The sequence below is a fragment of the Tachysurus fulvidraco genome, chromosome 10 (genome assembly GCF_022655615.1).
Source record: "Tachysurus fulvidraco isolate hzauxx_2018 chromosome 10, HZAU_PFXX_2.0, whole genome shotgun sequence".
NCBI lineage: Eukaryota > Metazoa > Chordata > Actinopteri > Siluriformes > Bagridae > Tachysurus > Tachysurus fulvidraco.
Genome location: NC_062527.1, coordinates 16,738,118 through 16,754,179, shown reverse-complemented (window position 1 = coordinate 16,754,179; position 16,062 = coordinate 16,738,118). Strand labels below are relative to the sequence as shown.

The window sequence follows — 16,062 nt, the reverse complement described above, 5'->3', positions numbered from 1 at the left end:
AATTCTGATGCTAAATTTATGTCCAGTTCGTTACTCTGGGCTAAACACAGTCTCCTGCAGATTTTGGCCCGGGTGTGAAAGCAAGAAGTTTGGCACGTTCCGGCCTCTGCTAGAAATAGAGAAATAGAGAGAGCTGTAATTCCTCACGGCAGACAGACAGCATTATCGTTTGTTTTTATCTCCCCCGGTTGGCGCGCTACAGTGTAAATGGTCCAGCCGTGTCTCCGGCTCCGGCTGCGTGTTTACAGTGTTTTTAGGGGAAGATCTGCCCCTGTCTGATGAATGAACGCCAGCACTTTTGGGCGCAGTGCAGAGTTAGGAATCCTGCAGGCCACCACAGCAATAATTGGCGAAATAATGTAAACTCGCGTAAGCTTATGGAAAGCTGTTTTTTCTCAGGATGATTTATGAACAGACTCCTGCTGTCCGCCTCTTCTAGTGTGTGTGTGTGTGTGTGTGTGTGTGTGTGTGTGTGTGTGTGTGTGTGTGTGTGTGTGTGTGTGTGTGAGAGAGAGAGAGAGAGAGAGAGAGAGAGAGAGAGAGAGAGAGAGAGAGAGAGAGAGAGAGTGGACGCTAGAAAGAAAGAAAGAAAGAAAGAAAGAAAGAAAGAAAGAAAGAAAGTGAAGATTTTATTTTTTCATTTCTCTTTGCAAGCAGTAAAATAATGTAAACAAATGAAGGATCCATAGCTGGAGATCTTAAGGGATTTAGATGAGTGGTTTAACCACTAAATTTATTATTATCCTGGTTTATAAAATCTATAAGACAGTAATAGTCGACTATGGATGCTGTGAATGCTTCCTCCACGTTTAAGCGCTTTTGTGTCTCAGGGTTTGTCTTTCAACAGTGCCCTTCCAGCAGATAAAAAGAGGATAAGAGTTCTTGAAAACTTCCTCCTTGGTGACCTGCAGAGGATATTCTCGGTCTGAGGGCTGAAATGTCCCGATGGGTCTTATCTAAATTGGTCTGGCTTACTGAAACCAGGACTGCCGTGTTTCCGCCTCTTCACCTGCGTATCCGCTGTTATCCTGCAGCTCCCAGACTCAACGGCATCCACACTGTTATCACAATATTCAGTTAGGTGCTTAGGATATTTACTCCGTGAGAAATCAAGTCTTTTATATATTAGATATATTAAATTATACCCCTTCCATTGTTATCTACGCGTATTCACTCTATAATAACCAAATTGTTATTTATTTATTTACTACATATACTTTATTAATTCGCACAATATTAATATTTGCATTCTATCTATCTATCTATCTATCTATCTATCTATCTATCTATCTATCTATCTATCTATCTATCTATCTATCTATCTATCTATCTATCTATCTATCTATCTATCTATCTATCTATCTGACCTTGCTATAGACCTAACATAGGTTGGTGCAGTATTTAAAACAAATAATACACAGCTTAATTTTCAATAATGCTAAGGACTAACTTTTTATCTTATCCACTTTAATTGATGTCCCCTTTACTCTGTAACAGTAATATGTACAATATGTATAAAAATAATACCTCCAACTGTCATGACAATTTGCATGTCTCTTGTTATACAGTATGAAGAAAGATGGTCTAAAAACACTTTTTCAGAAAATATTTTCTCTATTGTTTCTATCGTAATAGCTCTTTCACACCATAAATTAAATCATGTTCTTCTTCTTATACAACAGCAATATGCAAATGTATTATTTTATTAATAACACGTTTAACTGTTTAAAGCACCATTTGATGCCACAAAATATCAAAGGGTCCACAAGTTAGATTATATTTTGGTTTATGTTATAGCTGCTGTAAGCAAGAGCTGTCTGTTTGTTTGTTTTTTGTCTTTTTCCTACATACTGTATATATTCTTTGAGTATATATCATATACAGTACTTAGGTTATGTGTGAGCAATTTCCACACAAGTTCCTTTGAAAAAGCTGTTTTTGCATTTTACAAACCACAAATGCATAACTATCAAGAAAGGCAAATTAAAGCAGTAGTAACAGCTAGCAAAAGACATAAAAGGAAGAGGGAAGTCATGGCCTAACGGTTAGAGAGGTTAGAGAGTCTGACTCCTAATCCTAAGGTTGTGGGTTTGAGTCTGAGGTGCCCTTGAGTAAAGCACAGAAACACCTCACCACCACCACCCCACTGCTCCCCGGGCACCGCAGCATAAATGGCTGCCCGCTGCTCCGGGTGTACAGTATGTCCACGGTGTGTGTGTGTGTGTGTGTGTGTGTGTGTGTGTGTGTGTGTGTGTGTGTGTGTGTGTGTTCACTGCTGTGTGTGTACTTTGGATGTGTTAAACTCAGAGAACAAATTCTGAGTATGGGTCACAAACTTAGCCGTATGTCATGTCACTTCACTTTAAAGGAATATGAAAAAAGGAAAACATATTACTTTTAAATTTTGCTAAGAAGAGAGAGTGTAGAATAAAGTAATGAGTAGGTGAACAAACAATGGTGAATAACGATGGGTTTTTTAGTAATGTAGTGACTCAGTCAAGCTTTAGGGACTGGTGTTGAGTCAAACTTCATCATGTAAAAAGTGTCGTGTAAAAAGTTTGATAGCAGAGCTGTACTGTATACGCCCAATATTTCCGTCTGAGACCTGCAGTAAGTATGTCACTATAAGCTATATGCTCACTAATAGCTTTGGCTGTGTATATATACATATATACATATATACATATACATATATATACACACACATATATATATATATATATATATATATATATATATATATATATATATATATATATATATATATATATATATATATATATATATATATAGTGTGTGTGAGTGTGTGTGTGTGTGTGTGTGTGTGTGTGTGTGTGTGTGTGTGTGTGTGTGTGTGTGTGTGTGAGTGAATTTACTTTTGTGTGTGAATACAAAAATAAATATATATATTTTTTATATTTTATATATATTTGTATTCATATTTACCATATATTTTTTTAATATGTATAATATTATTATAAAAACAAACATCATAATTTAATGTTGCAGTATTGTTTAATTAAATAAATAATCATATAAATAGCATGAAGCAGGCAAAAAAGTACTATTTTAAAAGGTTTCACATTAAGAAATACAAGTAAAGATCCTCCCAGTGTCTATCACACCGTCTCACCAAGAGTCAAGGACAGTCTTAAGTGTCCCATCTGTCTCACTGTGTGTTTCTCACATGATATTCATTTCATATTAAACCATTATTTTTAGAGAGCGACAGCTTACAGTGGCCTTGACCTGGGAGTCAACATACTGCATCACACGTAGCCACGATCATGGCTTCAAATAATGTATACTGAGGTTGTAGTGATAGTTTCCATAAATAACAGGATTAACTTTTACATCTAAAGCTAATCTAATAGAATGACTCAAAATTTATTTTACAATAATTGTGACTGTTAACATACTTGACTCTTCTGCGCTAGTTTCTCAGCACGCTAACATTTCTTCCCCCTCTTAGCAATGTTTCAACCAAGGCTTGTCTTTTAAAATAATAAAAGATAAGCATCTGCTAAAAAGCTGCAAGTTGGAAAAGAATTTACAAAATGTATAACATAACACATGACATTAAAGTACCATTAAAATGAAAAATAATCAGAACAAATTCTAACCCAAGTCTTTTATCATCACACAATTTGTTCTCCATTTGTCTCTGGATCATTGGTTCATGTTCAGATGTTTGGCAGTAGATTAGACAGTCTATTAGCGTTCAGAGAGTTACATGGAGGCTCCCACAGGGAGTTAGATGACCTGTCCTCTGTTAGATGTCAGGAAATAGTTTTGACTACTTGCACAGATTCAGCTGATGTTCAGGTTCTCGCATTTCAAAACATCAGAAAAGGCCTTGCACCTAGAGTCTATTTGTCATAATTAAGTGATAGTTTTCCTGCTGGGGGTTTTCCATTAAGGCATCTGAAACTGCAGATGTTGTTTTCTTTACTTGGTTCAACTTTAGAATTCTTGTAAACTGTTCTTTGGGAGTGATAATGTAAATTTAGAGTAGTTGTTGCTGTGAAAATTAAATCATGGTACTTCATACATTCTGAACTTAAGCCTCAATTAAGAGTTTTTCTTAATAATAAAACTAATTCCTTGTTTTTTCCCCAAAAGTTGTACCCTGCCAAGACTGCCAAAGCTGCCAAAAGTTGTATATATAAATACATTGTACAATTAATTGGATGAAACTGGCCAAAAAAAGTAGTTTCCTCCTGTTTAGTTGTGTCCATGTTCAGCATTGAATGTCTTAGTTATGTCACACTCCACACTGGTGCCTCATATTAAAGTAGACATGCATTTTTATACGAATTTCATTAATTCTTTAATTTACCTACCCTACCTGTGGAAATAACGGCGATATCAAGCCCATTTCTGTTCTCTGAGATGCTTCAAGTGCTTTTTCATAAACGTCTAAATGTTTTTTATCTTCAACCACTAAAATTCTCTGTAAGGTTAACAACAGAAAGAGAAAAAAGAAACAAGCCAACAAAGTGTCCAGAGTTATCAAACTTGATATCTCTGATATCAGACTTGTGGTGATGTAGGTGAGTAGGATTAAAGACAAACATGAAGCCAACTTGAAGCCAATTATGAACATGAGTGATGTAGCTCTGGATGAAGAACTAGTGTTTTCATTGTCTTTTCACAGCAATGTTGAGCAGGTTGGTGCTTTGGCTTTCATCTCTCTTGCATTTCTATAGAAGATAACAGAATAAGGATCAAGATTAGGCGCATTGACAGTCAACACACTACTTCTCAGAAATAATGTAGTCGCTAATCTTTTCGAAATAAATCTCTCTAACTTTATAAGATCTAAGTAAGGAGTTTGGATACATGAATTGAGAGATGTCTGTGACATGTTTTACTCAACATATTATAAAACAATAAGCCTTAATATTGAGTATTTATTGAATATTTAATACTTAAATATCACACAGTACACTTTCCTGTTTATGAACCTGTTTCTAATTTAGTGGATCTAATTGAGTGTCCAGTTTGGATATGCAAATTGCCAGACATTTTCTATCTTCATTGGAAAATATGGTTCTTCTGAAAAACTGTTCAAATACTTCCCTGGTATTGTACAGTAAGTGTTTAAAAAGTACAGCACAGTAGCCATATACGTCAAAATATTCCTTCTTTGTACTGAAATTCTTTATAAATGTCATGGAGTCATGACGAGACTGTAAAGAGACTAAAACGATGAGGCTGGTACTGTGAATAAAAGAGTGAGAGGAAATAGAAGTCTGAATAAAAGAGTGAGAGGAAAGAAAATGGTGGTGTGAATAAAAGAGTGAGAGGAAAGGAAATGGTGGTGTGAATAAAAGTGTGAAAGGAAAGAAAATGGTGGTGTGAATAAAAGCGTGAGAGGAAATGGACGTCTGAATAAAAGCGTGAGAGGAAAGAAAATGGAAGTCTGAATAAAAGCGTGAGAGGAAAGGAAATGGAAGTCTGAATAAAAGCGTGAGAGGAAAGGAAATGGTGGTGTGAATAAAAGCGTGAGAGGAAAGGAAATGGTGGTGTGAATAAAAGCGTGAGAGGAAAGGAAATGGAAGTCTGAATAAAAGCGTGAGAGGAAAGGAAATGGTGGTGTGAATAAAAGGGTGAGAGGAAAGGAAATAGACGTCTGAATAAAAGCGTGAGAGGAAAGGAAATGGTGGTGTGAATAAAAGCGTGAGAGGAAAGGAAATGGTGGTGTGAATAAAAGCGTGAGAGGAAAGGAAATGGAAGTCTGAATAAAAGCGTGAGAGGAAAGGAAATGGTGGTGTGAATAAAAGGGTGAGAGGAAAGGAAATAGACGTCTGAATAAAAGCGTGAGAGGAAAGGAAATGGTGGTGTGAATAAAAGGGTGAGAGGAAATGGAAGTCTGAAGAGTCCAAAAAGACTCACGAGGACTCATGACTCTATGCTACATAAATTGACCCTCGCACTGAAATGTTTGGAGTTTCAGTTGTAGCAGCTCAAACATGAGCTAACATATGTCTGTTCTTCTCCCAGTGAGCTGCACTGTGTTTGAGTGGATGTGTGAGGAACATCAGCATGCTGTCCATCATCTCCCTGTGTGTTTGGCTTTTGTCTCCCCTTGCTGGAGCCTTTTCTGTCTTCTTTTTTTTTTCATCACACGAAGTCATGAACCATATCTTATGCTTAGAGGTAGCTAGATACTGTTAAGTGGTCTTTATTTTTTTTAGTTTGAGTCTGTTTCTGTTGGTGTGCACCTTTTTGGTTGGTTGATATTTCTTTGAGTCACTTGTTTTCTTCTCTGTATTTTCCTCTGTGAGTTTCACAAAAAAAAAAAAAAAAAAAAAGCAAGGCGGCTTGGATGTCAATGTCCGTGGACTCTGAATTCACCACAACCCTAACCAGGGTAAAACACTTGCTGAAAATGAATGACTTGTCTCCTTTGAGGTGATTTAGTATGTAGGAGGAAGTTTGGGCCAAAACATATGGCATCTAACTCTTCCCTTGCTTCCTACAGTATTTTACATATTACTAATTAATTAGTGATTGTTGATTTACTGGTCAGCATTTTATGAATAAGATGAACAGAATGAACAGAGTTCTGATCCGTTTAAAAACTAAAACCTGTACAAATCTCTGTTATAATCTCCAGTGTAATTATTTTATGGGTTTTTAATTCTTTCAGGACTATGAGTGACATAACAGTCAAATTCTTTACCTTTTTGTGTAGAGATTGTGACTTTTGAGAAATGGTTGGCTTCTGGAGTCTTGGGGAAAGCATGCATTTGTCTTTCTGCAGTCATGTAGGAATATTTGACATCTTGTGAGTTTGTAAAATTGGATTTTCTTTTTTAAAGTGCTTTTACATTATCTTCTCCTTTAGAAAGATCTTGGATCTGTTTAATGTGAAAGATGCATGATTATACTTTCTGTCCAGCCTTCATATGCAGTCAAACAGTGCTGTACTTCATATTATTGGCCTAATGCTTGCATTATACTCAGCTGCACTGAGCATTAAAGCCTTGTTGTTTATGTATGCTGTTGTTGCAGGCAAACACTTAGTCTTTTAGGCAATTCCTTTTATAAACAGATATAATGTAAGCAGAGCAGTGGGTTACTGAACAGGTTCCCACATTATCCTGCACATTTTAGTGTTTTACCCTCTTCTAACACACCCACTTCAACTCCGGAAGAGATGTTAATTGGCTCAATAGTTGATTCAGGCGTGTTAGAGAAGAGAAAACACTGAAATGCGCAGGACAGCTAGGACACTTGACACATGACGTTTACAGAATATTGAAGATTTTCAGCTACTGATTTTTTTTTAATGTTAATTTTTTTATTGTTTTTTTTTAAATGATCTCTTCATTTTTTAAATGTAGAAAACATGTATTTGTATGAACCCTTTCTGTTCTCTTTGGAAAGACAGCAATTGAAAACAATATAAACTGTATAAACCTCAGAAATAGAAATATTCAGATAAAAAGCTGTTTCAAACTGTGTCTATAACTGACCTCAAGGGGGCAGTAATGCATCATTGTTATTCAGACGAGGTCTCCATTTCCAAGAGATCAGTGATACCAGTGTCTTTTAAGGTCAGTCTTGAGAAATCCAGTATGCATCGTGCTGTCACTTTCATCCAAAGCGTTTTACAAGAGAGCTCATATCTGCTATCTGATTCTTATATGATTGAAGGGTAAGGGACTCGTTTTTGGCTGAGGACTTGCTTTGGGCTATGGATTAGAAGGTTGTGAGTTCAAATTTCAGCACTGCCAAACCTGCACTGCTGTGGCCATGACCGTTTCCTTGGATCTGTATCTGATCAGTTCAAGCCTCTGCCAGATGAGTAAATCTCAATGTAGATAAAGCTTTCCAAACTAGTGTCTCTGGGCTTTGCTTGATATTGAAATAGTCTGAGCATGACTCCAGTGCTGAGGACGTTAGCATGGCCGCTTGTAGGAAACTGGACAGAGTGCTCATAATAAGAGACTTTAGTGTGGTTGTAATATGACATTTGAGTGTTTATGCTAACCTGCTCCAGAGCATAGGTTACCAGGCCTACTGGAAGGCTGACTGTGCTTCTTTGACTATCCAGTCCAGATCCCCCACACCTTCAGTTCTGTAAATTCAGGAGTTTTCAGAAAGGCCACTTTGTTGCGGCACTGAGCAGTTATGTTTCAGGTGCAGCCGTGGCCGCCGGGGCCTTGTAAAGCCTGTTTATAGATGTCCAGCCCAGTGACGGCGCAGCCTGGGCCAAAACGTAGGGGAGCTTATTTACGGTACGACACAGCAAGAGAGAGAGCAAGAGAGAAAGAGAGAGAGAGAGAGTTTTTTTTTTCCCAGGCAGGCCTGTGGGGTTCTGCAGCAGCATGAAGGACGTGCTTGCTGCCATGGCATGGCTTCCCGCCAAGGCCATGCCACACACCCTGACAGCTTTATGTGCTAGTTTCGTTGAGCGCTCTTCAGATTATTGCCGCTGGATCGGAGCAGTATTAAGGCTTGCTGTTTTTCCCATTAGAGAGAGCAGATTCTTAGAATCAGCGCCTGCTTAGACCCCACAGTAGCATGATTAATGCCTGTGTACTCTCTGGTGTCAAATAATCACAGCTTGTGTGTAAATCCAGACATGGTGTCAAACGCACTTGGCCATACATTTATTCTGTAATTGTAATGTAATATATGGACAATGTAAATTCTAAAATGTGCAACAGGGGGATTTTTAACTAGTCTAACCATATACTTCTTTATGACATACTGACACTAAACATTGCCAAGATTTTAAAATAATTGTAATGGGATATGACTAAGTTATGTGTCATAATATTTCAGTACACAGATATATGACTGTATTAATATTATCTGTAATAATCTAAAATGCAAATCTGCAGATCAATAAAATGCCTTTTGTAGCCAAAAATACAACATATCCATACATTTAAACGTTCTAAAATGTCTCATTTGCAATATTATCTACATTCATATTGCCTAATTCTTAAGTTAAAAATAAATGGAAGCGTCAGCGTTTTTTGTCCAAACTGCTCGACAGAGACTTGTAAATAGAAGCCCTTTTCCCGTAACATAATTCAGTCCAAAAGTAGATTTAATCTGTAAATCTAACAATAAAATTTGTCTGTATGCAGTATTCTGGGCAAATGGTGATAGGTTATGCCAACAAAAATGTCCAAATTATGCAGGTAAATGGTTAAATGGTGCACTATTTGTGTCTCTAATGAAACCCTTCTACAGTCAGGGCTAAAGGGAATTCTCTTATGGCTGTAGCAAAGGTGGTATTTTCAAAGGTAGTATCCAAAATAGCTTTCACTTCTTGTGTAGACTTAACCTAGTTTCTAGGTCTTAGGCCAGTTTATTATGGCTCTAACCGCTGCCTCTTTTCAGTGGAGAGAGCAAGGCCTGCTATTTTTTTCTATTTGGAACCAGTAGGGTTGTCTGAAGGGTTGGCTAGAACACAAGCAGCCTGGCTTTCCATGACACACTCTGAGCTGCTGCTGTTTTTGTGTCAGACTAATGTGTTTGGGGTAAATCCCAAATAGTGCATAAGTGACACACAAATGAGATAATCATAGACACTTCATCATTCTGGGACTGGTGAGTGACTGCGTTTTCTTTATGTTAGCAACCAGTGTGCGTGCATGTGAGTGAGTGAGCGAGCGTGCGTGCGTGCGTGCGTGTGTGTGTGTGAGAGAGAGAGAGAGAGAGAGAGAGAGAGAGAGAGAGAGAGAGAGAGAGAGAGAGAGAGAGAATATGCTTCAGTTATGTGGTGTATGATTTCAGGAATCCTCACTTTAAAATTAAAAGTATTTATAAGATTAAGATTGTCCATGTTTATATATATATATATATAACTTATTTTCTGTGCCACACCTGGCCTTTACTGTACACTTTATATTTAATCAACAAGTATTCAAAATTACAATACACACAAAATTTCAATCTTTAAAAAACAAACAAAAAAAAACAAAAAACAAAATATGTTACATATCTACAGTTTGATTGTAGTAGGTCAAATAATGTAACTAATACAACAAGCATTTATTTATTATGTATACTATAATACATATAGTATATCTGTTCTGCATACAATGGCTATATTTTATACAGGTTTGTGTAATTATAGATATACATGTATTTATATGTACATTTTATATTTCAACATTGCATAAAGAATGAAATAAATAACTTACAGGCAGTATGCGTACGAAATAGAAATGCTATGTTAGAGTCGTGTGACAAAAACAAAAGAACCTATGATCTGCAGTATCAAAAATGAGCTACATCACGAACACCCTGCAAAAGTAAACAAACAGTCTGGGAGATGTGGAATGACCGCTGGAGGGGAAAAGGACAAGAGGAGAGCTTCAATGGGCTTGTTACTCAGTCTGTGCATGGGGGCTCTTCACCTCCGGATGTCTGTGTTCTCAGGGTCCTCCTGCTCAGCCATTGTGGCATCGAGGCTTGCGCGCCGTGCACCCTGACCACGACTTCTTGGATGGGCGCTCAATCCCCCTTTGCCAGGCTTTTCTTTGTCTGCTTGACGCGGACCTTTAGGATGCTCGTGTTGACTTGTGTGGCGCTCCTGATTTGCAAGGGGTGGTGGCGATGAACAGAAACTCAGGCTGTGACAGAGAGCACCCCAGTTTTGCTCGCACTGTATCCGCACACTTCTGCTAATGGCTTCCTTGACTTCTTCACCGCAGGCTAGTAAGATGTTCACCAGTTCCACATAGGGCCTAAGAGAGAGACAAGGAGACTTTGAACCTTTGGGACCATGTTGCAGAATACAACAACAAATAGTCCATATTTTGGACCATGTGAAATTCTAAGACTTTTGGTCAAAGGCTGGAACTCAAGCTCGGTTTGCCAGCAAAATGAGATGAGAGAAGCAAGTCACTGCACTGGAAGGTTATGTCACCGTCCAGATGACAGCATGGACCTTCCATGAGACTCTACAAAGACCCACTTAACTCTCTTCTGACTTAAGCCCTCCCATTATGCAATACTGTGCATAAACATAGAGTTGAAAAACAGACACCCCTCCGACCCCCCCCCCACACACACACACAAAAATACATTTTGTTTATTTAGATGCTGATTTTGAACTTTTGATAAAAAAATATCTATTCAAACCTAAAGCAAACATGTAGGTTAAGACACTCCACAGGTTTTTTTCTTATGCAAATTCAAGTTCAGAGAAATGTGACATTTAATAGAAAGTGCCTTTGTTGGATTGCTTGGCAGGTTCACTAAGCCGCACTCCATGTAAAGGAAGGAACACGCAGGGAACTGGGTGAAGTGAAAGACTGGCCTGTAACTGTGTGTGAGCACTCACCCTTTTGGGAGCAAGTCCTGGAAGTGGATCATCTCTACAATGACATTAACGTTGTCCTTAGCCGCCGCACACAAGTTGTGCTTTGTGTAGCATTCACGCTGGAGCTGGAACACCATGTCTTTTATGGCAAGGCACTTTCGACTGATGCAGCTAAATTTGTGCCTTAGGCCATGGGCCATGCATTTCAGTGCATCTTTGATAAAAGATTTGCCCTGGAAACACACAAGATCAGATTTTCTTTAGTTGCTTAAGTGTACAGCAGACCTCTTGCACCACATATAATTTTGTCACACCTGCCAGCATTGCAATACATAAGGAGTATTTCCAAACAGGCGCCCACTGCTTCTGCTGGTTTAACATGAACCAGCGCAATTCCTGCAATGCGAGTTAAGAGCTCATTTATGTTTCAACACAAATTTTAAGGCCCCTCTGCGATGCAGAGTAGGAACTGTCTTGAGGCTATGTTTCAGGCTGAAAGCATTTTGCTCTAAATCCACCTGCAGCTTGTGAAACCGGAGCCAAGGCTAAGACCACCTGCCATAGGGGGTGGAGGGTCATGACCTCTGTGAGAGCGCGAAGTAGCACTCAGGGACCAAGAAAGGTTTCATTACCTGGGAGTCGAACTTCCCGGCATTGTGCAAGAAGGTCAGGCAGATTTCCTGCAGTCCGCGAATTTCACACGAGTTGTTCTCGAAGCACTCGAACACGCCACAGCCCACATCTCCAGCATTCACCAGACAGTGTTGGATCTCAGCTAAGACAGCCGAGAGAGCAAGAATGTGACTTGTCCATTTAGTAAAAAGGCAGACATCTTTCCTAGAATGCAGATTCCTTTGAGCTTATACCCCCGAATGCACTTTCAGACAAAATTTTTACTCCAACCTTTCTTTTTTATACAAGATTGCTACTTGCTAAAGAGCTTGTTTGGAGATTCTGGAGAGAAATAAAGCTAAATGGCACATGAGTATGAATAAAGACATAACCTTTCACCTCATATGGTTGGAAGAAAATCACTTAGTGCCTATTTTAGGCTTTGTTTCTCAACTGAAAATGCAAGAACTGTACTTAGAGGACAGATTTAGCACAGAGAGAGAGCACGCAGCTGAGGTAATTAAGGTATGCTATTAAAGTCAAACTGGGAGGCATCTGGCAGTGAGTGCCTAAGATGTGGAAAAGCAAGGTTAGCTGTATGGGGGGCAGGATGAAATTATGTTGATCTCACTTTAGAAAAAAGGCTGTAAAACAGTGACAGAGGAAGCTATCGGACAAATAGGTAGCTTGGATGTGATAGTGTGACTGAGATTGACATATTCTGGTGGTGTAATACAAGTGCCTTCCTATTCGTTTGATTATAAGTCTCAGAAACACTTGCATACTCTAGTAATAGTCACTGATTTTGGTTCTCTGGCGTACGGAGATAGATCGTCTCACATGAATAGATTCTGAAATAATTCACTGACTGCCAGGCGAATGGGCCAGTACTTGTTTAAAGCCTACACCTATTGAAGAAGAAAGGTTCCACTTATCACCCTGGAATTTTCTTCAGTTTGTCCCGCTGGGAAGAATACATTAAAGTCCTTAAGTAGCACAATACAACCAAGTATTTTTCTGTGAGAAATAGTTCCGAATAAAACCACTTTTAAAATCGTATGTCCATTAATCCATAAACCTCAAGGACCTCTTAGGGATGTAGCAGTCTTCACTTAGCATTTTAGCCACATTGAAGCGTAAGAAAATCCCAGTGTATTAGTACAGTATGCAGATGAGCAGTATTAATAGACATCATTCAAACTGCATGTGTGTATACTGTATACAATCAGAAAGATTTGTGTAAGATACGTGAGATTTTAAGATATAAATGCTTCTCATATAGCTGAGTTTGTAAATATAATGAATCCCATAATTGAGTTTATTATATTCGAACTTATGGACTGTGGTTGGAAGAATATTTAAGGGGTAAAAATACACTGTCTCATGTGACATCCTAAAGGGTTCTTCACTTTGCCCCTATGGGAACCCTTAAAGTTTCAATGAGTATTTCTAAAGAAAATGATTATAAAGTTCACGCATCCAAAAGAGCCCCTGCCTGCAAAAAGTGTGTAAAGTTGTAGTACTGGTGGGCATGAAATGGATCTTAAACAGTCATGTGCATCTAGTTGCATGATAATAATATGTATTTGCTCGTGATTATACGTGTTCTCTGTGACTAAGGCTTGAAGATTCTTTTTGTAGATTGGATGTGTGCCTTATGCGTTCTTTTGCAGTTGAATAACTCATTAACACGTTGTGAGGTCGCGCCTTCGGTGGACAGCAGCGCACTGTCCGTGATGACGATCGGCGCGCGCCGAGGAAAAGTGAGACTCTCGGTCGCTCCGCGCTGCTTGTGTTGGCGCGCGCGGGGAATGCGCTCGGAGCGCGCGAGCCTGCAGCAGCTTTGCGTCGAGTTACAAGAGGCGATCTAAAGACTCTACAGCTACCTACCTTCTTACCTACATGCATACATTCATATATGCCGAGCACTGCTGCTCTAAATCAGCTCCTGCCTCCTGCGTTTACAACCAACCCATACTGTAAATCTCTGCAGCGACCCATCTGATCTGATTCAGGATTCAGTATTTCTTTCTGCAGGATGAGTCGTGTCGTTAAAGTTATGCAAATCAGACTGGCTGACATGAGAAAGGCTTAACGCTTTTAATGTGAGGGGTCATTGCATCACTCATGCAGCTCGTGTGCTGCTCCTGCTGAAAGTTGCGCCGATGAAGTTGGCTTCCAAGCGCGCGACGTTTCATTATTCAGGCAGAGAGCGTTTGCCTGACATCTAAGAATAAGGCTTAGCAATTCCTAGAATGCGGATAATGTGGGCTTTTGCAGAATACGAGCACTAATACGTGGAAAAAGAAAGGCACACTCCAATAAACACTCTTAAAAAGCAACCGTATACATTACCTCTCATACGCCTACCTTGCGCCGCGCTATTAATAGTTTACGAAGCTATTGGATTTCCGCATCTGCGTGTATTTACAAAGTGATAGTCTTTCCTCGAGATCAGAAAACGCAGCGTGGCTATTTTCCGATCAATTAACCTGTGTTGCTTCGGTATGTTACCCCACGGATCAGGACGCTACCGTGTAATTTACCGTTAACGGGAACGCAGGCTTTTTACCACTTTTGTGCAACAACAAAATCCATAAAAATCAGGTCACAGTATTACGAATAATTATTTGGAATCCTGTTTGGCTGTCTGTGTCCCATCGTGTCATACCTGTATTGTGCAAGGAGAGTCGTCCTTTCTGGTTTGGGCTTGGCGCTTTTTCCGGGTGACTTTCATGAGCGTCGGTGGCGTCTGTTCCCTCCGTCAGCGAGATCACCGAGAAAACGAGCAGCGCCACAGAGAATCTGGTCAACATTTTATTCCCGAGACACCTTGGATAATCGAGTTTCTCGGAGACACGAAGTGTTTGTGTAAGCTGGCGTGTCTCTGTCGGGAATGAGCGCGCTGAAACGGGATGGATGCTGCCTATATCTCCCGCGGCCCGGCCTGTCACTGTTGATGAATCGGTCGAGCAGGTGTTGTCACGTCGCCGCGGCGCAGCGACCAATCAGAAACGCTGGCAACCACGTCCAAGTTTTGGGGGTGGGTGTGGAGGGTGTATGTGTGCGTCTCTCTCTCTCTCTCTCTCTCTCTCTCTCTCTCTCTCTCTCTCTCTGTGTATGTGTGTGTGTGTGTGTGTGTGTGTGTGTGTGTGTGTGTGTGTGTGTGTGTGTGTGTGTGTGTGTGTGTGTCGGGGGTGGGGGTTGGGTAGGTGGGGTGCCAGGGGGTGTGTCCCTGGCGAAAGTTGCCCCAGTGCGCCATAACAAACTTGTGAAGTGTGTGCGCGAGCGGATGCATGTTTTATCTCCCTTAAGGAATGTGCCTAATGTTAAACATGTACCATTATATGTTTTAAATATATTTGTATAATTCAATGCATAACGATTGCCAAGAAGCCTACTCCAGGTTAGTGATGTCTTTCTCACTGTTACGATGATAATAAATAAGCTTTAGAGAGATGCGTAAATCCTCTCCATAAGAACATTGGTGTACGATCATTTAAAAAAAATGACACGTTTCAGCTGTTTTTGTGACATGAAATCATAGCATTCAGAGCAAAATCTCCTGTGACATGCTCAAAAACATCACTTACAGTGTTCAGTCAGAGCAAGGGCTTTTAAACATGTTGATTGTGGTGTTTGATATATTGCACAATCGTATGCATGTTTAAATCCACGCCTATTAAATTCGTGTAAACTACTCAAAAAACAAAACAAAAAAAAAACAACAACAACAACACTAATTCCTATAGATTATAGAAAGAAAGTGTCATTTATATTTTATATGTTGGATTAGACTAGAGAAGTGTCATCGCTGCCAGAAAGAATGAGTGCACGCACATTGAAATGAACAGAAGGTGACATTTTACACTGCGTCTCTATGAAAAAGTCACTAATCAACAGACTTAATCATCTTCTGCCTCTATTGTGTCACTGTAGCAGTGTGTGCCAAGTTCACACAGTGGAGAAAAAGAGGGCAACTTTGCTAATGGCTGGCAGAGATTGCATCATTCAAAACCACCCCCGCCCCCAAGGCAGCTGCTCCATTCACACACATACACAAAATCCATGTGAACGTGCAGCACTGGCTGACTCTCTCTCTCTCTCTCTCTCTCTCTCTCTCTCTCTCTCTCTCTCTCTCTCTCTCTCTCTCT

At 39.6% G+C, this 16,062-nt stretch overlaps 1 protein-coding gene across 1 annotated transcript; it reads right to left on the bottom strand.

Annotated features, from left to right (window-relative positions):
- Window positions 1–9,899: 9,899 nt before the first annotated feature.
- On the bottom strand, window positions 9,900–14,986 carry stc2a (stanniocalcin 2a). The gene is made up of 4 exons (XM_027165120.2): window positions 14,580–14,986; window positions 11,929–12,071; window positions 11,318–11,529; window positions 9,900–10,718 (listed from the first exon to the last, which is right to left on the bottom strand). The coding sequence occupies exons 1-4, from the start codon at window positions 14,722–14,724 to the stop codon at window positions 10,385–10,387; spliced, it is 834 nt and encodes a 277-aa protein (XP_027020921.1). The 5' UTR covers window positions 14,725–14,986; the 3' UTR covers window positions 9,900–10,384.
- Between the last annotated feature and the right edge of the window lie 1,076 nt (window positions 14,987–16,062).